The sequence below is a fragment of the Lontra canadensis genome, unplaced genomic scaffold (genome assembly GCF_010015895.1).
Source record: "Lontra canadensis isolate GAN:19392208 unplaced genomic scaffold, GSC_riverotter_1.0 scaffold110, whole genome shotgun sequence".
In the NCBI taxonomy this organism is placed as follows: Eukaryota; Metazoa; Chordata; class Mammalia; order Carnivora; family Mustelidae; genus Lontra; species Lontra canadensis.
Window position 1 is genome coordinate 6,592,936 of NW_022631104.1, and position 16,604 is coordinate 6,609,539.

The 16,604-nt window shown below is 57.8% G+C and overlaps 1 protein-coding gene across 2 annotated transcripts in view; it reads left to right on the top strand.

Moving 5' to 3' along the window:
• Window positions 1-16,013, top strand: part of ARHGAP44 (Rho GTPase activating protein 44) — a 165,978-nt gene extending 149,965 nt beyond the window's left edge. Inside the window, exons 17-22 of one of the 2 annotated variants that reach the window (XM_032839813.1) lie at window positions 3,051-3,068; window positions 3,802-4,023; window positions 7,657-7,814; window positions 10,583-10,963; window positions 15,297-15,441; window positions 15,492-16,013. In XM_032839813.1, the coding sequence (XP_032695704.1) occupies window positions 3,051-3,068; window positions 3,802-4,023; window positions 7,657-7,814; window positions 10,583-10,963; window positions 15,297-15,436 (919 nt within the window). In that variant the 3' untranslated portion in view covers window positions 15,437-15,441; window positions 15,492-16,013. Of the gene's footprint in view, window positions 1-3,050; window positions 3,069-3,801; window positions 4,024-7,656; window positions 7,815-10,582; window positions 10,964-13,019; window positions 13,071-15,296; window positions 15,442-15,491 lie in introns of those variants that run through there. The other variant, XM_032839815.1, reaches the window with a different exon arrangement.
• The last annotated feature ends 591 nt before the right edge of the window (window positions 16,014-16,604 follow it).

The window sequence follows — 16,604 nt, forward strand, 5'->3', positions numbered from 1 at the left end:
ATCTCCCGCTGGCCTGATTGCACCGCGCGCTTCTGTCCCCTTCCTGTCAGCTTGTTGTAGGCTTAGGTTCACTGTCTGTCTTTGTCCATGAGGATTAAAAAAAAAAAAAAATCTACCCTTGGCGCCTACAAGGACAGAGCATCATTGTCAAGGCTACCACTTGTTGGCTTCCTAGCAGGGGCTTAGTAATTCGTTCATACTGTTTTCCTCGTTCTTTACAACCCTGAGGTTGTACACAGAACCGTCAGAGGAAACTAGGTGTTCGGTAACTCATCGCTATCACACAGTAATGAGAAAATCTGGGATTCAGACCCCAAATCCCTCCTTCCAGAGGGCGGCACTGCTCCCCTGAAGCATTGGGGTGAGCGGAACGGAGGACCAACTCCTCACCATCCAGCTCCAAGCCTTTATCTTCCCTCCACAAAGGTGCCCTGTGATTCTCCGTGTTCTCCAGCTTGTCGACCCCGTAAAATGTCATTGGCAAAACTAGACGGACTTCTTATGGGGCACACCCTCACCCATCACCATGGCCCCTTGAGTGGCCACTTGGCTTCCTCCCGCAGGTGAGGGTCTGAGGGCGTGCTAAATGTACCTTGCCTCTCAGTCACTGTAAATTACCTTCACAGCAGTGCTGGAAGTGGGATGAGAGGTATTAGCCTCATTCTGTGGATGGAGAGAGAGCTCTGCCAAGTCAGTGGCTTAACTGGGTCTAGAGACTTGGATGGTTCCAGAACTTATTCCCCGATACAGTCTGTTAGGAAAGGTACAGAGTGTGTCCTATGATGAGTTCCATACATAGGAGTTCAGCAGGGCGGATTGTGCATCAGTAGGAACTGTCATTGGGTCTACCCCCCCCACCCCCGTGCACCTCAGTGATGAGTAGCTCAGAGCTCTGAATTCCTGCCCCCTTGGCTCTTTGACCCTAAAAGACAGGAGTGGAGACAGGCATCCCAGGGCCAAATGCAGGCATTCTGGTCCTGCCTCCTTGCTCCCACCTCCCACAGGACCCAGAAAAAGCCATAGGAGAGGCTTGCCCTGAGGTCCCCTGTGGGATTCTGGAACATACTCCTGCCTCCTTATTAATTTCCAAACCCTTTGCTTCCTGGAGCTTCCTGGCCTCTCACTTCTTGCTCTGCCCTGGATTCATCTCTACAGGGGTCTGAAAACCAGTTCCTCTAAATTTTCTCCAGGAAGCAGTGGGCCACAGGAAATCTGTGCCATGCAGGCTGGCCTCAGTGACTTCTCATGGAGTCCATTGTGTTTGATTAATTACCCTTCCATTTCATCCCTCTCTTGGTAAACACAGTTTCTTGATTCTGGCTACTGTTGCTTCTTCCCAGGGAAACTTAGTATAACCTTTGGGTTGTGTTCTCCTGTCTTTGAATAGCTTCTGCTCTGTGGCAGTGTGCCAAGCCGTTTTATAATTTTTGTCTTCGGGTTGGGTTTTATGTAGATATTCAGACATTTCAATATTCCACTTATTTATACCAATTTTGTTTTCTGAAAGCGAATATGCATTGAGTACCCCCCCCGCCAGGAGCACTGCCTCTGTGACTGATTCACTCTGTAAAGATTTGCATTGCTTTTCCAAAGGTCTCCGAATGTTTGATGCACATGCACTAGGAAGGAGAGGTGCTGCCTCCCCTCAGAAAGGAATTTCAGCGGGGAGAGTGGAGATTGCATATGGCACCGCAGTCCCTGTGTCAAAGCAGGACCGTGTGCTCAGCTCTTAGTTCTTGGTACTTGAGTTTTGCTGCGGATACTTCCCGGGTCTTGCTCAGTCCGTCCCCCATGCCCTAGCTGGTGCCTTCACTTGGGAAACCAGATCAGCAGGGAGTCTGGTGTCTGGGCTTGCTGATGCTTGAAGATGCTGTTGGAAGTAGAAGGCACCCCCCAGGAACCCAGATCCTGGAGCCCACGCCCCACTAGTGTTTCCCTCCCCACCCCCAAATGGAAAGGTCTTCCTATGTGAAAGCACATAGGATAAGGAAAATGGGGTGAGATTGACCTTGGCGCTTTTCATCCTGATAAATTCAGAAGCTCATAGTTGTGTCCCTTGCAGTCCCTTTTAAATGCAACCGGACTTTTCCCCCAAGTTTTGCCTGACCCCCTAGAGTGATTCTGGATGTCCTGTAGAAGGTGCTTATTTTTTGGTGGCGAGTCCTCAGATCCACGACGACTTGAGAACTAGTGGGTCTTGGAAAGAGACCCAGCCCCTGAGACTACCCCTCCCCCCCACCAAATCCCCAGGTGCCTGCTCAGAGCCGTACAAGGGAGGTGAGGAATAGTAACAATGGCAGGACTTGAAAAGCGTCAGGAGGCTGTCCTCATCCCAGTGCCTGCTCAGCGTTACTGCCCTCTCTCTGCAGGCTGGACCCCACGGCTCACTTCCTTAAAGGACCCAAATCCTACCCGCTACAGCCAGTCTCCAAATTTGAGCCTTTTTTCTTGGTTTGTTTAATCTCACTGCTGGTCTCTAAGGTAAATGCCCTTCTAGGTGGGCAGAGTTCACAGTGCACAAGCCCTTTGCCTCTGATGGGTGTGGGTCAGAGTAAGCACCCCATCACCCCCACAGCAGACACAGGTGCTGGGAGGTTTCCCTCCTGCACGAATGTGTCTCTCTTAGTACTAGAAACGTCCAATCTTGGTTTAGTCAGTGAGGATCTTGACTTCATACCATAGTACCAGGTAGCTTCTAGACCAGAGGAAAGAATGAATAACCTTTAAACCATGTAACTGGGAAGCCAGCAGATGACTAGTTCTACCGACTTTTATTCTCCCTTAGGACACCGGCTCACCCCACACACCCCTACCCCTACACACACCAGTATCTGCTCTCAGCTTCTCTGTCCGTTCACATTGGAACAAAGGATAGGATCTTTGCCCCTTCAAGCAGAAGAGCCCCTTCAGAGAGGCCAACTGAACTGAATCCGTTTCATGGCACAGCAAAAGCCTCACTCTCAGCCCCTGACCTTGACAAGACGACCCGTGTGTCCAAAGGAAGGCATAGTTTTTTTGACACTAATATCTGTATGTTTCTGTCCCTGCAGCCTTAGGAAAATCCAAAGGTACAGTATCCTCGGGTAGCTACGAGGCCACGTTCAATCTCTGAGAACAAGCCATGCCTTTAGTGAGCTCCGCAAGAGGGTGAATGTGCCGTGTTTGGTTGCTTGGCCGACTTAGTGGAAGTGGGGTCTCCGTGGTTAAAACTGAATCGCAGCCCGGAGGGACCGTAGGCCCGGTCAGCCCCTCACCTGCCGCATAGACCTGCGGGTGTGGCCTGCGTAGACTGTAGCTCGGCCAGGGTCCCGGGGCTAGTGCAGGAGTCCTGACTCGGGCTTATGTCCTAGACCCCAAGTGACAAACAGGAGGACGGATGTCTAGATGTTTTCTGCTGGTCAGTGCCACCTTCTAGTGCGATGCTGCCCCTGCCGCTCCCCCCCCAACCCCCGCCCTGCCCACCTCCATCTCCCACTTGGGGGAGGGAGTGAGCCCCAGAGAGGCTGCATTCTGCTCTGGGGCAAGCTTGGATTCCACACGCAGATCCTGAGGCCAGCTGGCTTTGGCAGAGGGTGGAAGCGGAGCCGCCAGGCGCGCCGGGGCCGCTGGTGTGCAGCCGGGCTCGGAGCAGCCTCGGGCGGGGCAGCGCCCCAGCCCGGCCTCGCTTCCCTGGCCCAGGAGGGTGCTAAGGCTGTGCTGCTGTTCTCCTGGCGGACGTGCTTGAATGTGTCCGCTGTGCGGGGGAGGGCGCCTGCTCCTGGGCACGCGTGGGTAAGCGGGTGTCTTTGTGTCCCTCGCCAGCATGGGCGTGAGGGTCATGGACACGTCCTGGGTGGCTCGAAGAGGCTCCTCGGCCGGCAGGAAGGCATCCTGCGCCCCACCCACCATGCAGCCCCCCGCGCCGCCCGCCGAGCTTGCTGCGCCTCTGCCGTCGCCCCTCCCGGAGCAGCCCCTGGACGGCCCCGCAGCGCCCTCACTGTCGCCATCGGGCTTGGGCCTCCAGCCTGGGGCCGAGCGGACCAGGTAAGCAGAGCCAGGCCAGCCAAGGCACGTGCGGGGCGGGGGCGGGTTGGCTGCGCCCTCTCCAGACCTCACGGATGCTGTCACCTCCCTGTTCCCGAGCCTTTGTGTTTGGCTTTCTGCATCCTGCTGGCACGCAGCGAGTGATTCCCAGCTCTCCCCCACCCCGGCTCGTCAGATGGAGCCCCGGCTTCCCGAGAATAGCATCCTGCGGCGGGCGTGCAAGGTGGCAGCTCGCGAAAGCCGTGAGAGCGCGAAGTTGCCAGCTCCGGTCTCCCCTTCCTTTTCTGCCGTAATGACTTCCCGATTCTGAAACGTGGGGTTGTAGTTATTCTCCCTTTCTATCCTCTCTGCCTTTAGATGCAGAGGAGCCCTTTCCCCATCTGCTTACAGGTGCAAGTCAGGGAAGGAGGGGAGGTCATGTGGTCACTCGGGTGGGGCCTGGGCACCTGTGCGGTGTGATACCCGCTTGTGTTTCCATTTGTTCCAGGGCGGAAGTGAGCTATTTCCTGATGCTCCTAGTTCAGTGAACGTTTATGGGGGATTGAGTCCATCCAGAGAGAAAATGCGGGACCTGTGCCCTTAAGGCAGTTCCCGTCCCCGTATGCAGAATCAGGGCACATGGCCATTCGGGTCCCAGCAGAGAGGGTGTCATCTGGCCCTTCCTTGACAGGGGCATCCTGGAAGGGGGAAAGGCACAGGACTACTTCGCTGGGTGCTTCTGTCCTGAAACAGCTGAGAAGCTGGAAAGCTCTTTCAAATCAGAGGCCACTGTGCGCGTGTTAGTGGGGATACAGCATTTCCCCCAGGGCGCCTGCTGAAGACATTTTGGAGGCTTTGGGAAGCTGAACTTTTCATCCAATCTTTTCTCTTAAGATTGATTGATTGATTTTAGAGAGAGAAAGCACGAAGAGGGAGAGAGAATCTTCGGCAGACTCCGCGCCGAGTATGGAGCCCAAGATAGGGCTCCAGCTCACGACCCTGAGATCACGACCTGAGTCCAAACCAAGAGTCGGATGCTTAATAACGCCCTGTCACCCGATCTTTATCATACACGTCCACACAAATGCCAGCTTCCTACATGAAGGGGCTGCAGGGTTTTTGTTTTTGTTTTTGTTTTTGTTTTCCTTTAGTGAGTAGGAGGTATGTTCCCCGTGAAATGGGGAAATGACAAAAGAAAAATGAGACCATCCGCGTTCGGGAGTGGGCAGTGGGTGTGCTTGGGTCATTGTTGAGGGCTCCAGCTCAGGGCTCCAGGACAAGGGCCCTGGCTCTGCACTCGCTGGGCTTCAGGTCCCCTCGAGAGAGGCAGGTGCGGGAGGGCAAGTTCAGCAGAGATGTAGAGGACGATCGCCGTGGACCGGGGAGGCTACGAGGAGGAAGTGAGCCAGTAGGAGAACTGCCGCTTCTTGCGCTCTTCTCGGCTTCGTCCTGGTTTCCCATCTGAGGGCCGACTCTCAGTGCTCCACGCTATTTAACTTACAAAAGCTCTTTTTAGAAAACGCCCCTCCGAGATGGATTTCCCTGGTATTTCCAGAATCTCAAAGATGCATGGTGACCTTGAGAGTCGCTCCTGGGCCCGGAGCACCACCCACGGGTTCAGCGTATTTGAGAGCTCATTGCCTTTGCTCATGCTGTCCTTTTTGGGGGGTTACCCAGCTCTGAGACGTTCCCTTGGGTGCCCGTTTTCTTCTACCGTTCTTCTTCTCTGCCCACATGGATTCTCCCCAGTACAAATGCGTATTCCATTGTTTTCGTTTTTTGTTTTTTTTTTTTTCTATTTTCTGGACATTCGCAGCCCAGCTAATGTTTCCTCCAGTTGCTGGATTCCTGTCTGCCCCCCTTCCCAGATGGCAGGCCCTCCCCTCCCTCTGGCTTGCTCCCCAGGCCCACCCCTCCCCCCGCCAGACCTGGCAGCTCTCTCCAGCCAGGCTCCACTTCTGCCTCCTGCTCCCCTGCTTGGCATTGACCCTGCCCCCGAGTGCTGCTTCCTGCCCCTTTGCACCCCAGCTCGCTGTGTCATGTGTCCCCAGAACTAACCTGTCCTTGAATGTGTCCTTACCAAGCCACCTCCATCTAGTGCTCCTTAGTAACTGCCCCCCCCCACTGGGTCAGCTGCACCCATGCTGGGGCGGGGGGGGGGGAGGGCAGCGACGCAAAGTAGGTAAATAGCGGTTTCTGTGGTGGGGGGAGCGCATCAGGTGGGCGGGGAGGGAAGGGCCAGCTGTTTGGTCCCTAGATTCCCCGCGGGCAGAAGACGCTAGTATCCCATGAGAAGCCAGTTTTGTTGCTTGCTTGCTGTGGGCTTGCTTTGTAAGGTTTTAACTACTTGTTGATGGTGGCAGAGGTGGAGGGAAGAGTAGATCCATATTTGGCTGTAATACCTGGTGCCTGGTGACTTTGACCCTGAAGAAGAATGAAAGGTCTCCCCCCCCCCCCCAGGTTCTTTTTCATTAAACAGAGAAAGATGTCGCTCTTCCAGCCCCTCAGGTCGAAATGGCTTCTGTGGCCAGGGCGGGGTGGGAGGGAGTTTACCCAGGTGTGGTTTGAAGCTCACCCTGAGAAGGAGAGAGTTCACCTCAGCCTTGAACTTGATGTTGCCTTAATGCCTTCACGTGGGGGAAAGCTAGCTACACTCTGGATTTTGCTATTCCAGCCCTGGTTCCCGCCTCCCAGTCCTGCTGGCCGTAACCCGCTGGGACGGGGTGGCAGATCTCTAGCTCTTCCATATTCGGGGCCTCTAGATAAATTTAGGGAACAAATACGCTCTGCCTGTTTCCGTGGGAAAGAGGTAGCCACTGCGAAGGATTTAGGCCCCGAGCCCCATGTCTGATCCCCGAGGGCAGGAGGGTCCAGGCGGTTGCTGACAAGGGTGACGGGCAGCTTTCATTCTGCTTTGCTAGGGCTGCCTAGAGCCTAAGTAAGTGGGAGAAAGAGTTCTTTGAGGGGCTCAGGGCGGAGGGACCTCGGGAGCTCGATTAGGAACGTCTGCCATGGGAGGGGCGTCGGGGGATGGTGGAGAGTGAGGAGCTGGCCATTTCTTTCCTGTCCCAGTTCTCTGGCTGGAGTAGGCTATCTGTGAATATGTGCTCTATCTTTAGGACAATGCCTGGCAGGGAGGCAGCTGTGGAGGATGAATCCCCTTTGGGACATGGTGACCTGGGGTGTCCCTTTCTCAATTCAGAGGACTCCAGAAACCCTCCCTGCCATGGGCCCTGAGTCCCCTAAGCCTGGGGGCGTTGGGGGGGGGGGAGCTGGGACTTGAATTGGCCATAAGTGAGAGCACAGTGAGGGGGGCTTTGTTCACCGTCCCACTTGCTGAGACTGATACCCAGGCTGGGCCCGCTGCTCGGGCGTGGTGTGGAGGTCAGGGAAATCAGCTGAGGGCCATGACCCCACAACGCAGAGTGGGGGCGCTCGTGGGCTCTTGGCAAAGGGCAGAGGCGTGGAGAGGTAGGAGCAGGACACAGGTCCCCAGAGCCCAAGAAGGGACAGTTCCCTCTCCTGGAGCATCCCTGAAGGGCACGGGGCAAATGGAGGGTTGGCCCAGCAGAGCTTGTGGGATCGCGACCCACAGGCTGGTGCTGTGTGTGCCTGAGTGTAGGGGTTTTCTTGTCTCGTGTGCTTCTGTTCCAGCACTGCAAAGAGCAAGGAGCTTTCTCCAGGATCCGGGCAGAAAGGAAGTCCAGGCTCCAGCCAGGGGACACCTGGTGCAGGGACGCAGCCAGGGCCACAAGCAGGCGCCAGCCCCAGCCAGCCACCCCCAGACCAGAGCCCGCACACTCTCCGGAAAGGTACGTCACTGTGACCCTTTGTGCAGGTCTCCGGCCGGGGACAGTGCCATGATGCCTGGACACTCCTTTCCCTCGCTTAGCATGGACATTGAGAGATCGTGTGACTTCGTGAAAAATCCCTGGCCTGGGCGTTAGGGCTCTGGGGAGTTAACCGACTCCAAGAGGGCCTACTTTGTCTTTATTCCTCGTGTCACTTGTTTGAACAGCGGGCTCAGTCGGCTCTGCGTCCCAGACACCAAGATTGCGTCCCAGACCCCGAGACCTCTCTGTACACAGCATTGTTCACAAGACACGTGTCTTTCAGGACCTTGGCGGGCCCTACCTCCGCCTCTTAAGATGCTCTCTGGGGTCTTTTGCAGGGGCCCTACGCCCCAAGCTGGGGCCTGGCATGGCTGCCTACCCCTGGGATTGTTTCTAGAAGGTGACACAGAGCAGGGAATTGGGATTGTCGCTACAGGAGACCTGGCCTTCAGTGTTTCTGGAAGCCTGAGAATCTCTGCCCTGACCCGGGAGCCCCCCAACCCAGAATCTGCCACAGAACCCACCCTCAGAGGCCCAGTTACTCTCTCTGAAATGACTCTCTCAGAGCTAGAGACATGCTCTGTGGTGACATTTCATAAATGGGGGGCTGCACAGACCATGCACTTAAACTTCTTTGTTTTCTCCTTACATTCTTCCTTAGCAAAGTCTCCAACTTAAAGTGGCACCTTATTGAACTTGTTCTCGGGTCAGGCCTTTCCAGCTTCCCAGTGTGGCTTTGGCCCCAGGCTTCACGGAATAGGGTGGCTCGCCTTGTGCCCGCGAGCCTCCGCAACAGGTCCCGGCTGGGCTCCCTGGCCCTGGGCTGCGGTGACAGGTGCCAGGCCCTTCCCTATGGTCTCAGTTCCCTGTCACACCCTGCACAGCCTACGGGTATGTTGCGAGCCCCTCCCACGTGCAGAGCCCTGTGCTGGGCCCCGAGAGTGCAGAGCAACAGGCAGAAAGGCAGACATGGGCGCATGGTTCAAGGGAACCGTGGAGATGTGGGGACTCCCTCCAGACCCAGGAGCTGGGGCACCATGGTTGCCATGGTACTTCAGCATCCCGGCGTCCTCGTCCAGCAGCAGCAGGGTGCCCTTGTGGTCCAGACACACTTTCTTGTCCATCTTTGTGTACAAAAACCTTTACGCCTCCCTCCAGCCCCGAGAGGTAGGGTGATGCCTAAGCCACAGTTTCCGATGGGGTCAGGCCTCTCGTGCCTGGAATGACCCCGGTCCCTTCCCCTGGGGGTGGTCGGCAGCTCCAGGTCCCCCTGTGAGAGGCACACCTTTCTCTTCCACCCCCCGCCTCACCATGCCTGCTCAGCTGTTTTGTGTTTTTAAGGTTTCTCAGTCATACCGTGTCTCCAGTTTTATGTCCTGGCCTAGTCCTGTCGCCACCAAGGAGGGCTAAATGTCCTCTCCAACATGGTGCCGTCCCCTGCTCCTCCCCTCCTCGGGCTCGTGCAGGAGAAGGCCTGTTGGAGCCTCCATGCCTGGGGCCCCGCTGGCTGCCCTCCCAGTGAGTGAGCAGCCCCTCCGGGAGCTCCCGGAGCAGGGGCCGGGAGAGGCTGCCCTGTCCTTGGGTTAGATCGCTGAGAAGGGCTGGTAGAGCAGGTCGTGGTTCTGGAATGCTCTTCCGTGCCGATGCTGTGTGAGTGCCACAACTGCCTGGACAGTCGGCAGCCCTTCCTCTCGTGGAGCGGGGTCTAGACGGACTGTCAGGGCACAAGCGGGGTGGTTAAGGCGAGCGCGGGAGCTGAAGCCACGCTGGAGAGACCGTGTCCTTGTCCTGTCCGTGCTGCCCACTGACAGAGCCTGGGGGAGCTCGCGCCATCCTTAGAATAGACTTTGTTCCACGGGACGGGGGAGTGGAGCTGGGAGAGGAGAGTGCCCGAGGCCTCCTTGAGCACCTAGAAGACAGATTCTTCTGGACTTGGTGCTGTGCACGGCAGCCCTCGCTTAGTCATCCCATGTTAGTGGTCGCCGTCTCTAAACGTTTGCCCATGGACAGGATCATTCTTACCAGTTCATTGTCAGTGAAAGGTGTAAAGTGTTTGCCATCGTGTAGCACGATCAAGTAAACAGAGGCGGTGGGGGAAGACAGAACTAAGAAGGGGAGCACGCGGTACATCTCTCTGCACAGTCCATGCCCAGAGGGCACGAGTCTGGAAGGAAAACTCGGGGCAGGCAGGTACCCAAGATTCAGAGGAGGGACGGGGTGGGTGGTTGGGGCGGGATGGAGAAGTCGCTGGGGAACTCGGTTGTCTGTGGCTCTCGCGGGATCCTGGAGCCAGCATGGGCATGGTCAGCCAAAAGTCAGTTTCCTGTCCTGCCACGCTCCAGTGTCGCCAAGTGAGCTCTAGTCGTCCCTCTTGGACCCTGTGTCACCGACTCCCTCTTCCTCCGTGTACCCTGATACCATGGGGAAGTGAAGAGAGGACACTGGGCAGCCAGCCACGGCCTGCGCACGGGAAATTTGTTCTCCACCCTGGCGAGCGCTGTGTAGATCATGGCAGCAGTCCAGGGAGGAGGAGGAGAGATTAGTGAACAGATGGGGAGACATGAAAGCTTGGAGTTTGAGGTGAATTTTTAAAAACCGCATTGGTTGCTTGCGGGGTGGGTAGCGCAGGGAGCCTGGGGCAAAGGGGCGGCAGGTGGTGGGAAGGGGTGGTGGCCGTGCTCACAGGCCTTGGGGACAGCCAGCTTCCTTTCATGACCTAGTGTGTATGCCTGTGTTTTCTCTTTCAGTTTCCAAGAAGCTGGCTCCAATTCCACCCAAGGTCCCTTTCGGCCAGCCCGGGGCTGTGACCGAGCAGTCCGCCGGCCAGCCGTCCCCACTCAGCCTGTCCCCCACCCCACCAAGCACCCCTTCACCCTACGGACTGAGTTACCCCCAGGGGTACTCCCTGGCCTCCGGCCAGCTCTCCCCAGCGGCCGCGGCCCCTCCCCTGGCCTCCCCTGCCGGCTTCACAAGCACTGCAGCCAAATCCCGGCCCACCCCTAAGCCCCGACAGAGACCCACCCTGCCGCCCCCTCAGCCTCCCACAGTCAGCCTACCAGCCCCGAGTCCACAGTCCACGGAGCACCCCGTGCTGGACGGCATGGCCCCCGGGGAGAGCATGTCGACAGGTAACCAAGCCGCGACGCTGCCACAGTTTTCCACGAACCTCAGCAGGGTGTGCCCAGTGGCGGGATCTCTGGTGCCACTGCCCATTAGCACGTCTGTCTGCCCCGAGATGGCCGTGCTGGTGCCACGTGTGGCTTCTCTGATCGTCTTGGGAGCTCCCCCCACCACACATGAGCCTGGAGGACAGCAGCCCCGGGATCCAGACTGTCCTGCAGAAGGGCTTCTAATGGGGGTTTCTCCCAGTGGAATGCCCGCCAGCACAGGGCTCTGCTTCTGTTCTCCATCTGGGGGTTGAGCACTGAGTACTTGGAGGTGGTGCTCAGTGCTTCGGGAGAGGCTGGGGGGCTGGGTTATGACCGCAGACCAGCCGGCATCTAAGCGAGGTGAGACATTTGTGGCTCTCTTGGGGTAGAGTCCCAGCGTCTACAAAGGTACAGACCCTTATCTTGAGAACAGAGGCTAAGAACCAAAGACATTTTCTCCTGTGAATGAAGTAAGCCTTATTAGAAAGGTGCATTTCCAGCAATATTTAGAGAAGGGTCAGTTCCAGGAAAGACACTGGTCCCCCTCGTTCTTTGAGGAGCTTATTGGACAAGCCCACCACTAAATTTAGTCTTGTATTAAGTTTAAAAATGAGAGATGGAGCTAATTCCCCCCCCATCTCCCCAAAAATATAGAAGTGTGAAGTCACACACACCACACTGAGCGAAAACCATTCACCAGTGGGAGAAAAAGGACGTTTTTTGCAACATCTCCCCAAATACTCTGACCACGTGACAGGAGAGACTTGGGACTTGTGTGTGGTGACCGCTAAAACCCGGTTAGCATTTTCCTCGTTCAGGGAGGCAGGCAAGGCATTGGCCTGTGTCCTGGCATGGGAGTGGGCCGCGTGTCCCCAGGTGGCAGAGCCTGGCCATGTCTCTTCCGTGCTGTCCTGAGTAGCAGGTGAGGCAGCACACATGCCCCAGATATGTGCACGTAACACACAGATGCTCCCTTACACATACACACACCCTTCCTGCACACACATTACACAATTACCGGATTCATGCACATGCATACAAACCACACACACACACACACGCACCCACAGGTACACATCACTACACACGTACCGCATCCCTACGCCGCGCACGTGCACACGCCCACCCACACCCGTCCACATGCTTCGAGGGCTGGCTGTGTGGTCCTAGGTCGTCGGTTCCCTGGGATTTCTGATGGGGATCGTACTTCCCCCGTGTTTTAGTCCAGGAGTGAGGTTTTCCCCCCACGATCAGATGGAAGGTGAGTGAGCCTGTGGAGTTCGGCTCCCGGCACCCACGACGGGTCTCGTCCAACTGGCGTGCTTCGGATGGGTCAGGAGATCTTCGTATCATGGGGAACGGGCAGCCTCTGGTGGTTCGGCTGCTGTGCTTTTGGATGGGACTCATGTCGCATGTACAGCTGCTGACGTCTGCTCTGAGACTTATCAAATATTAAGGAAATTCCTCCCCAGAAGTCCAGGACACCACTCCCTGCTGGTAGTCGGTGGTGGCGAGGCATGTTTCCTACGTGAGCCCCCACGGGAGGGGGCACAGGTGACAGCAGGAGCTCAGGGTCGCCCCGAGTCACCCCGAGGGGCTGCTCCTGCCCACACACCAGCCCCCCCCACCAGCCACCCCACTTCTCCAGCCACCCCAGGGAAGGGCTGCCGGGGAGCGTGGATGTGGGAAGCGTCAGACACAGGGTGTCACCGGAGAGAAACAGAAAGGTGGGAACACCAGGGAGTTGAAACTGGGGGACCCGAAGTGAGTGCCCCACCTTCCTCTGGGCTCTTCCGGAACGGCTGACCTTGAGTGCTAACAGCACTCCGGCCCCCACACCGTGGTGCATCCGTCGTGTTCTCTGGCAGCAGGCTGTCGTTCTGTCCGTCCGTACGGGTCTCGGCCTGTGCAGCATCTGTGACGCTTTGGTTCCCGCCCCCCGCACCCGACTGTGATACTCAGTGTAGTTGATTGTCCCGTTCTCGTTTCATCGTGTTTATGCCTTTCTCCGAATCCTGTCGTTGTGTTCCTGCAGCTGTGTGACATGAGGGCCGCGGTTGTGGATACGTGTGAGGGGGATTTCAGGGTAAGCGGCCCCAGCTCGCCGGGCTCTGGCGCTCGCTCGGCTCTGCATGTGGCTCGGACCTCCCCCCGCATGGCAGCTCCGCTCCGTGCCTCGCCCCGGCCTCCGGGGAGCACTCCGGTCCGTGAGCTCCTCTGGCTTTCGGGGGATCACTGGCCACCTTGGCTCCGGCTGGCTTCGCGCTAGGAGATGGGGAGGAAGGCCGCAAGCAGGCTTCGCAGGCTCTCCCCTCCTCTGGCTCTCGGGCACCCGGGTCAGCCCCGCCATCCCTCTCCCTTTGGCCTAGTACCACAGGGCTCCCAGGTCTGTTCTTCCTGTGGCGTGTCTGTCCTTGGATTGCCTGCCACAGGCTTTGGAGCCAGGTGCCTCACTCGCTGCATACGCCTTGGCTTAGAGAAGTGTCCCCAGGAGGGTCCCGCCTGGCCCAGGGGACACGGCCTCCACTGCAGGGTTGGCAGCGGGTTCCCTGCGGCCATGGGGTCGTCCTGGCCGACCCCCACTTTCCGAAGTGGGCTCGACTCGTCTTCCTCGGGTCTGAACAGCGGGCAAGTCCTGAAGAATCCACAGTGGTAGGATTCAGTCCTCTGGGTTCATGTCCCCCAGGGCCTAGGGCCGGCTGCCTCCTCTCTCAGTATTGGGGGAGCATTTATATTGGGTTCTGCCTGCTCTCCTCTGGCCACAGGGAGCCGATGTTCAAAATTAAAACCAAGGGACAAGCAGGAGAGAAGCGGGAGGGAATCAGGTGTTCTTGTCACAGTCTGGGGCCGCTAGAGTAAACCAGGGGAGGACCCACCTTCCCCCAGTTCCCGCCCTCCAGAACCTCCACAAAAGCCGCTAAACCTTTGGTCCTGTGGAGACGGGGCAGGCACAACACAAGGGGTCCCTTGCCCCCCCACCCACAGCTGTCATTCCAGACGCTTCTGATCTGACAGTGGGGGCTTCTCCCCATCCTGCTCCCTGGCCATTGAGTTGCCTTCCCCGAGGGGTCTAAGGGAATGGCCAGGATCGGACCTGATAGGTCCAGGTCAAACCCGTCATCCACTCTGGGATTCCCCTTTGGGCCACAGGTAAGGTAAACACGCCCGAGGCCACACTCGCTGCGTGATAGAGATGGCATTTGAAATCTAACAGCAGGAATTAATGCTGCAGGGCAGGTGGCCCCAGCGGAAAGGGCAGGACACAGGCTGCTGTAGCTGTACCCCGAGGCAGGAGGAGTGAGTGTCACTGGCAGAGCCGAGCCTGGGACCCCTAACTCTGTGCTGAAGCAGTGAGATGAAGACAGGAATGACATTTTGGGGGCTGAGGGTGGGGGGGTTGGTGACAGAAGGACCTCTGTCCCACAGCTTCCATGTTTGTGTGTCTTCTAGCGCAGTGTCCAAATGTTTGTCCACCTGATATGGTATGTTTAGGCTTGAATGTTGACTTTACAAAAAAAAAAAAAGCTTAAGACTAAGAAACCAGCCCACACACCTCAGGCTGACCCAGCATTGCCCCTGTTCTAGGAACTCCACCCCCCACCCCCATTGTCTGGGTCTCCAAGAGGACAGCAAAGCTAAGTAGGGTCAGAAACGAGGTAGGCCAGGAGGAGTGACACCGTCAGGGTCCTTGGTTCTGGGGCCCACCACGCTCCCCCAGGGTCCACAGGCTCAGCACTGCCCCTCCCGCCCCCTCCTCTGTGGCCTTGCCTTAGAGCAGCCGGCTGTAAGGAATGGCCTGGTCTTTGCCAACTTGCAGAGGTCGGGAGTCCCAGATGCAGAGCTCTGTTGCCTCGGGCAGTCTCCCTAACCATCTCCAGAATGACCTTTCAGTGCCCGCAGTGAGGACATTCTGGGAGGGGAGCAGCTGTCCCGGTACCGAGATGTGTTGTTTATCCCCGGGCCTCCCCCGGTGGTTCACGGACTTGGAGAACGGGGTGCTTTTCACTGCCGCCTACCCTCCCTTCCTGCGGCCGCCCTGAAAGCAGCCTCCCTGCCGGGAACGGAGCCCGAGGGTGTGCGGAGAACGTGGCGCGGGAGCTGTCGCAGCGCTCCTCCTTGAACGTCCCCGGGCGGGTTGGGACTGGGGTGCTCTGGTCCTGTGCGCTCACGGGGTGAGCGGGAGCAGAGCAGCCCGACCCCAACCCCACCGTGCGCGAGGCTGCCTCCGCCGGCCCCAGGACGCGCCGGCCGGTGACCCCGCCACCACCCCCTCCCGCCGCTCTCAGCCGCCTCTCTCTCTGCCGCCTTGCAGATCTCGTCCACTTTGACATCCCCTCCATCCACGTAGAGCTCGGGCCGCCGCTCCGCCTGAGCCCACTGGAGCACGCTCGGCTACACTCGGTGACAGAGAAGAGGGACTCGGAGGAGGAGTCTGAGAGCACCGCCCTCTGACCCGCCCCGCCCCGCCCCGCCCCGCGTGTACAGACCCGGGCCCCGCCCACCACACTCCGCCCCGCCCCGGAGCGTCCCGGGCTCGCCCGGCTGCAGCTGTGCGGCTCGCGGTCCCCTCCGGCCTGCGTGGCCCGTGCGGGTGCAGACTTCCTTCGTTCCCTCGGGGTGGTGACTCTGGCCTTTTGTTTGATCTTTGCCTTTTGACTTTGTGCCTCTTTTGATCCACTTTAGCCTCCACGCCCAGCGGCGCCCCCTCCGCCCAAGGGCTTCGGTGTCAGAAAGGTCCTTTGCGGGTGTGGGCTGGTGGGGGCAGGGGGCGGCGTGCAGGAGGGTCGGCATGCCGGGATCCGCCCGCGGCTGCCGCCCGGGCTCTGACCCTCTGACATCTCGTGCCTCCAGTGAGGGAGGAGGGTTCCTCTCCCCTACAGCGCACGAGGTCTGGACCCTAGAAGGCCCGCTGCCCAAGCTGGGGTGGGGGCGCAGGGGAGGGGGCCAGCCCGTGTAAAAATCTTTCAGGCCGCCCTTACTGCGTGGGCTCTAAAAAGTCAATGGCTAAAGACAAAACCTGTTTCAATTCCTAACAGTTTGACTTTTTCCGACCCCGGGACTGAGCGCTCCCGTAAGGACCTTCTCCTTTTGTACTTCTGAGTTTAAAAAGATGATCCGGAGGGGGTCTGGAAGGCGCACAGTCCCCCCACCTCCCCCGCACCCCACAGCAACCTCTGCTGACAGTAATTCCAGCCCCCAGGCTCCCAGAGGCTGGGGGCAGGAGCCTGCCTCTCCCTCCTAGCAGCCACAGGGATTAGCAATAAATCTGTTTCCCAGAGCACGTGGAGGACAGTAGGGCAGCCTGAGGGGACACGAGGCAGGTGCCACTGGCACTGCCTTGTGACAGGCCTCGCTCAGCTGTGGGTCACCACGCTCCCTCTCGGGGAGTCCAGTCACACTTTGGGATTGAGGGATTGAGAGATTCGGGTCATGCATGCCAAGTCAAACTTTCCAATTTTATCCTTTTAAAATAGATGATATACCTATACAGGATATAATATTTGTATATATGAAATCTATATTTGTTTAATTTGAGCCAAACTAAAGCAATGTATAGGTGTACAATGAGAAATTTAAAGGCTTAGTTATTTTTCCCGACACAGTGTAAGATAACTCTGCC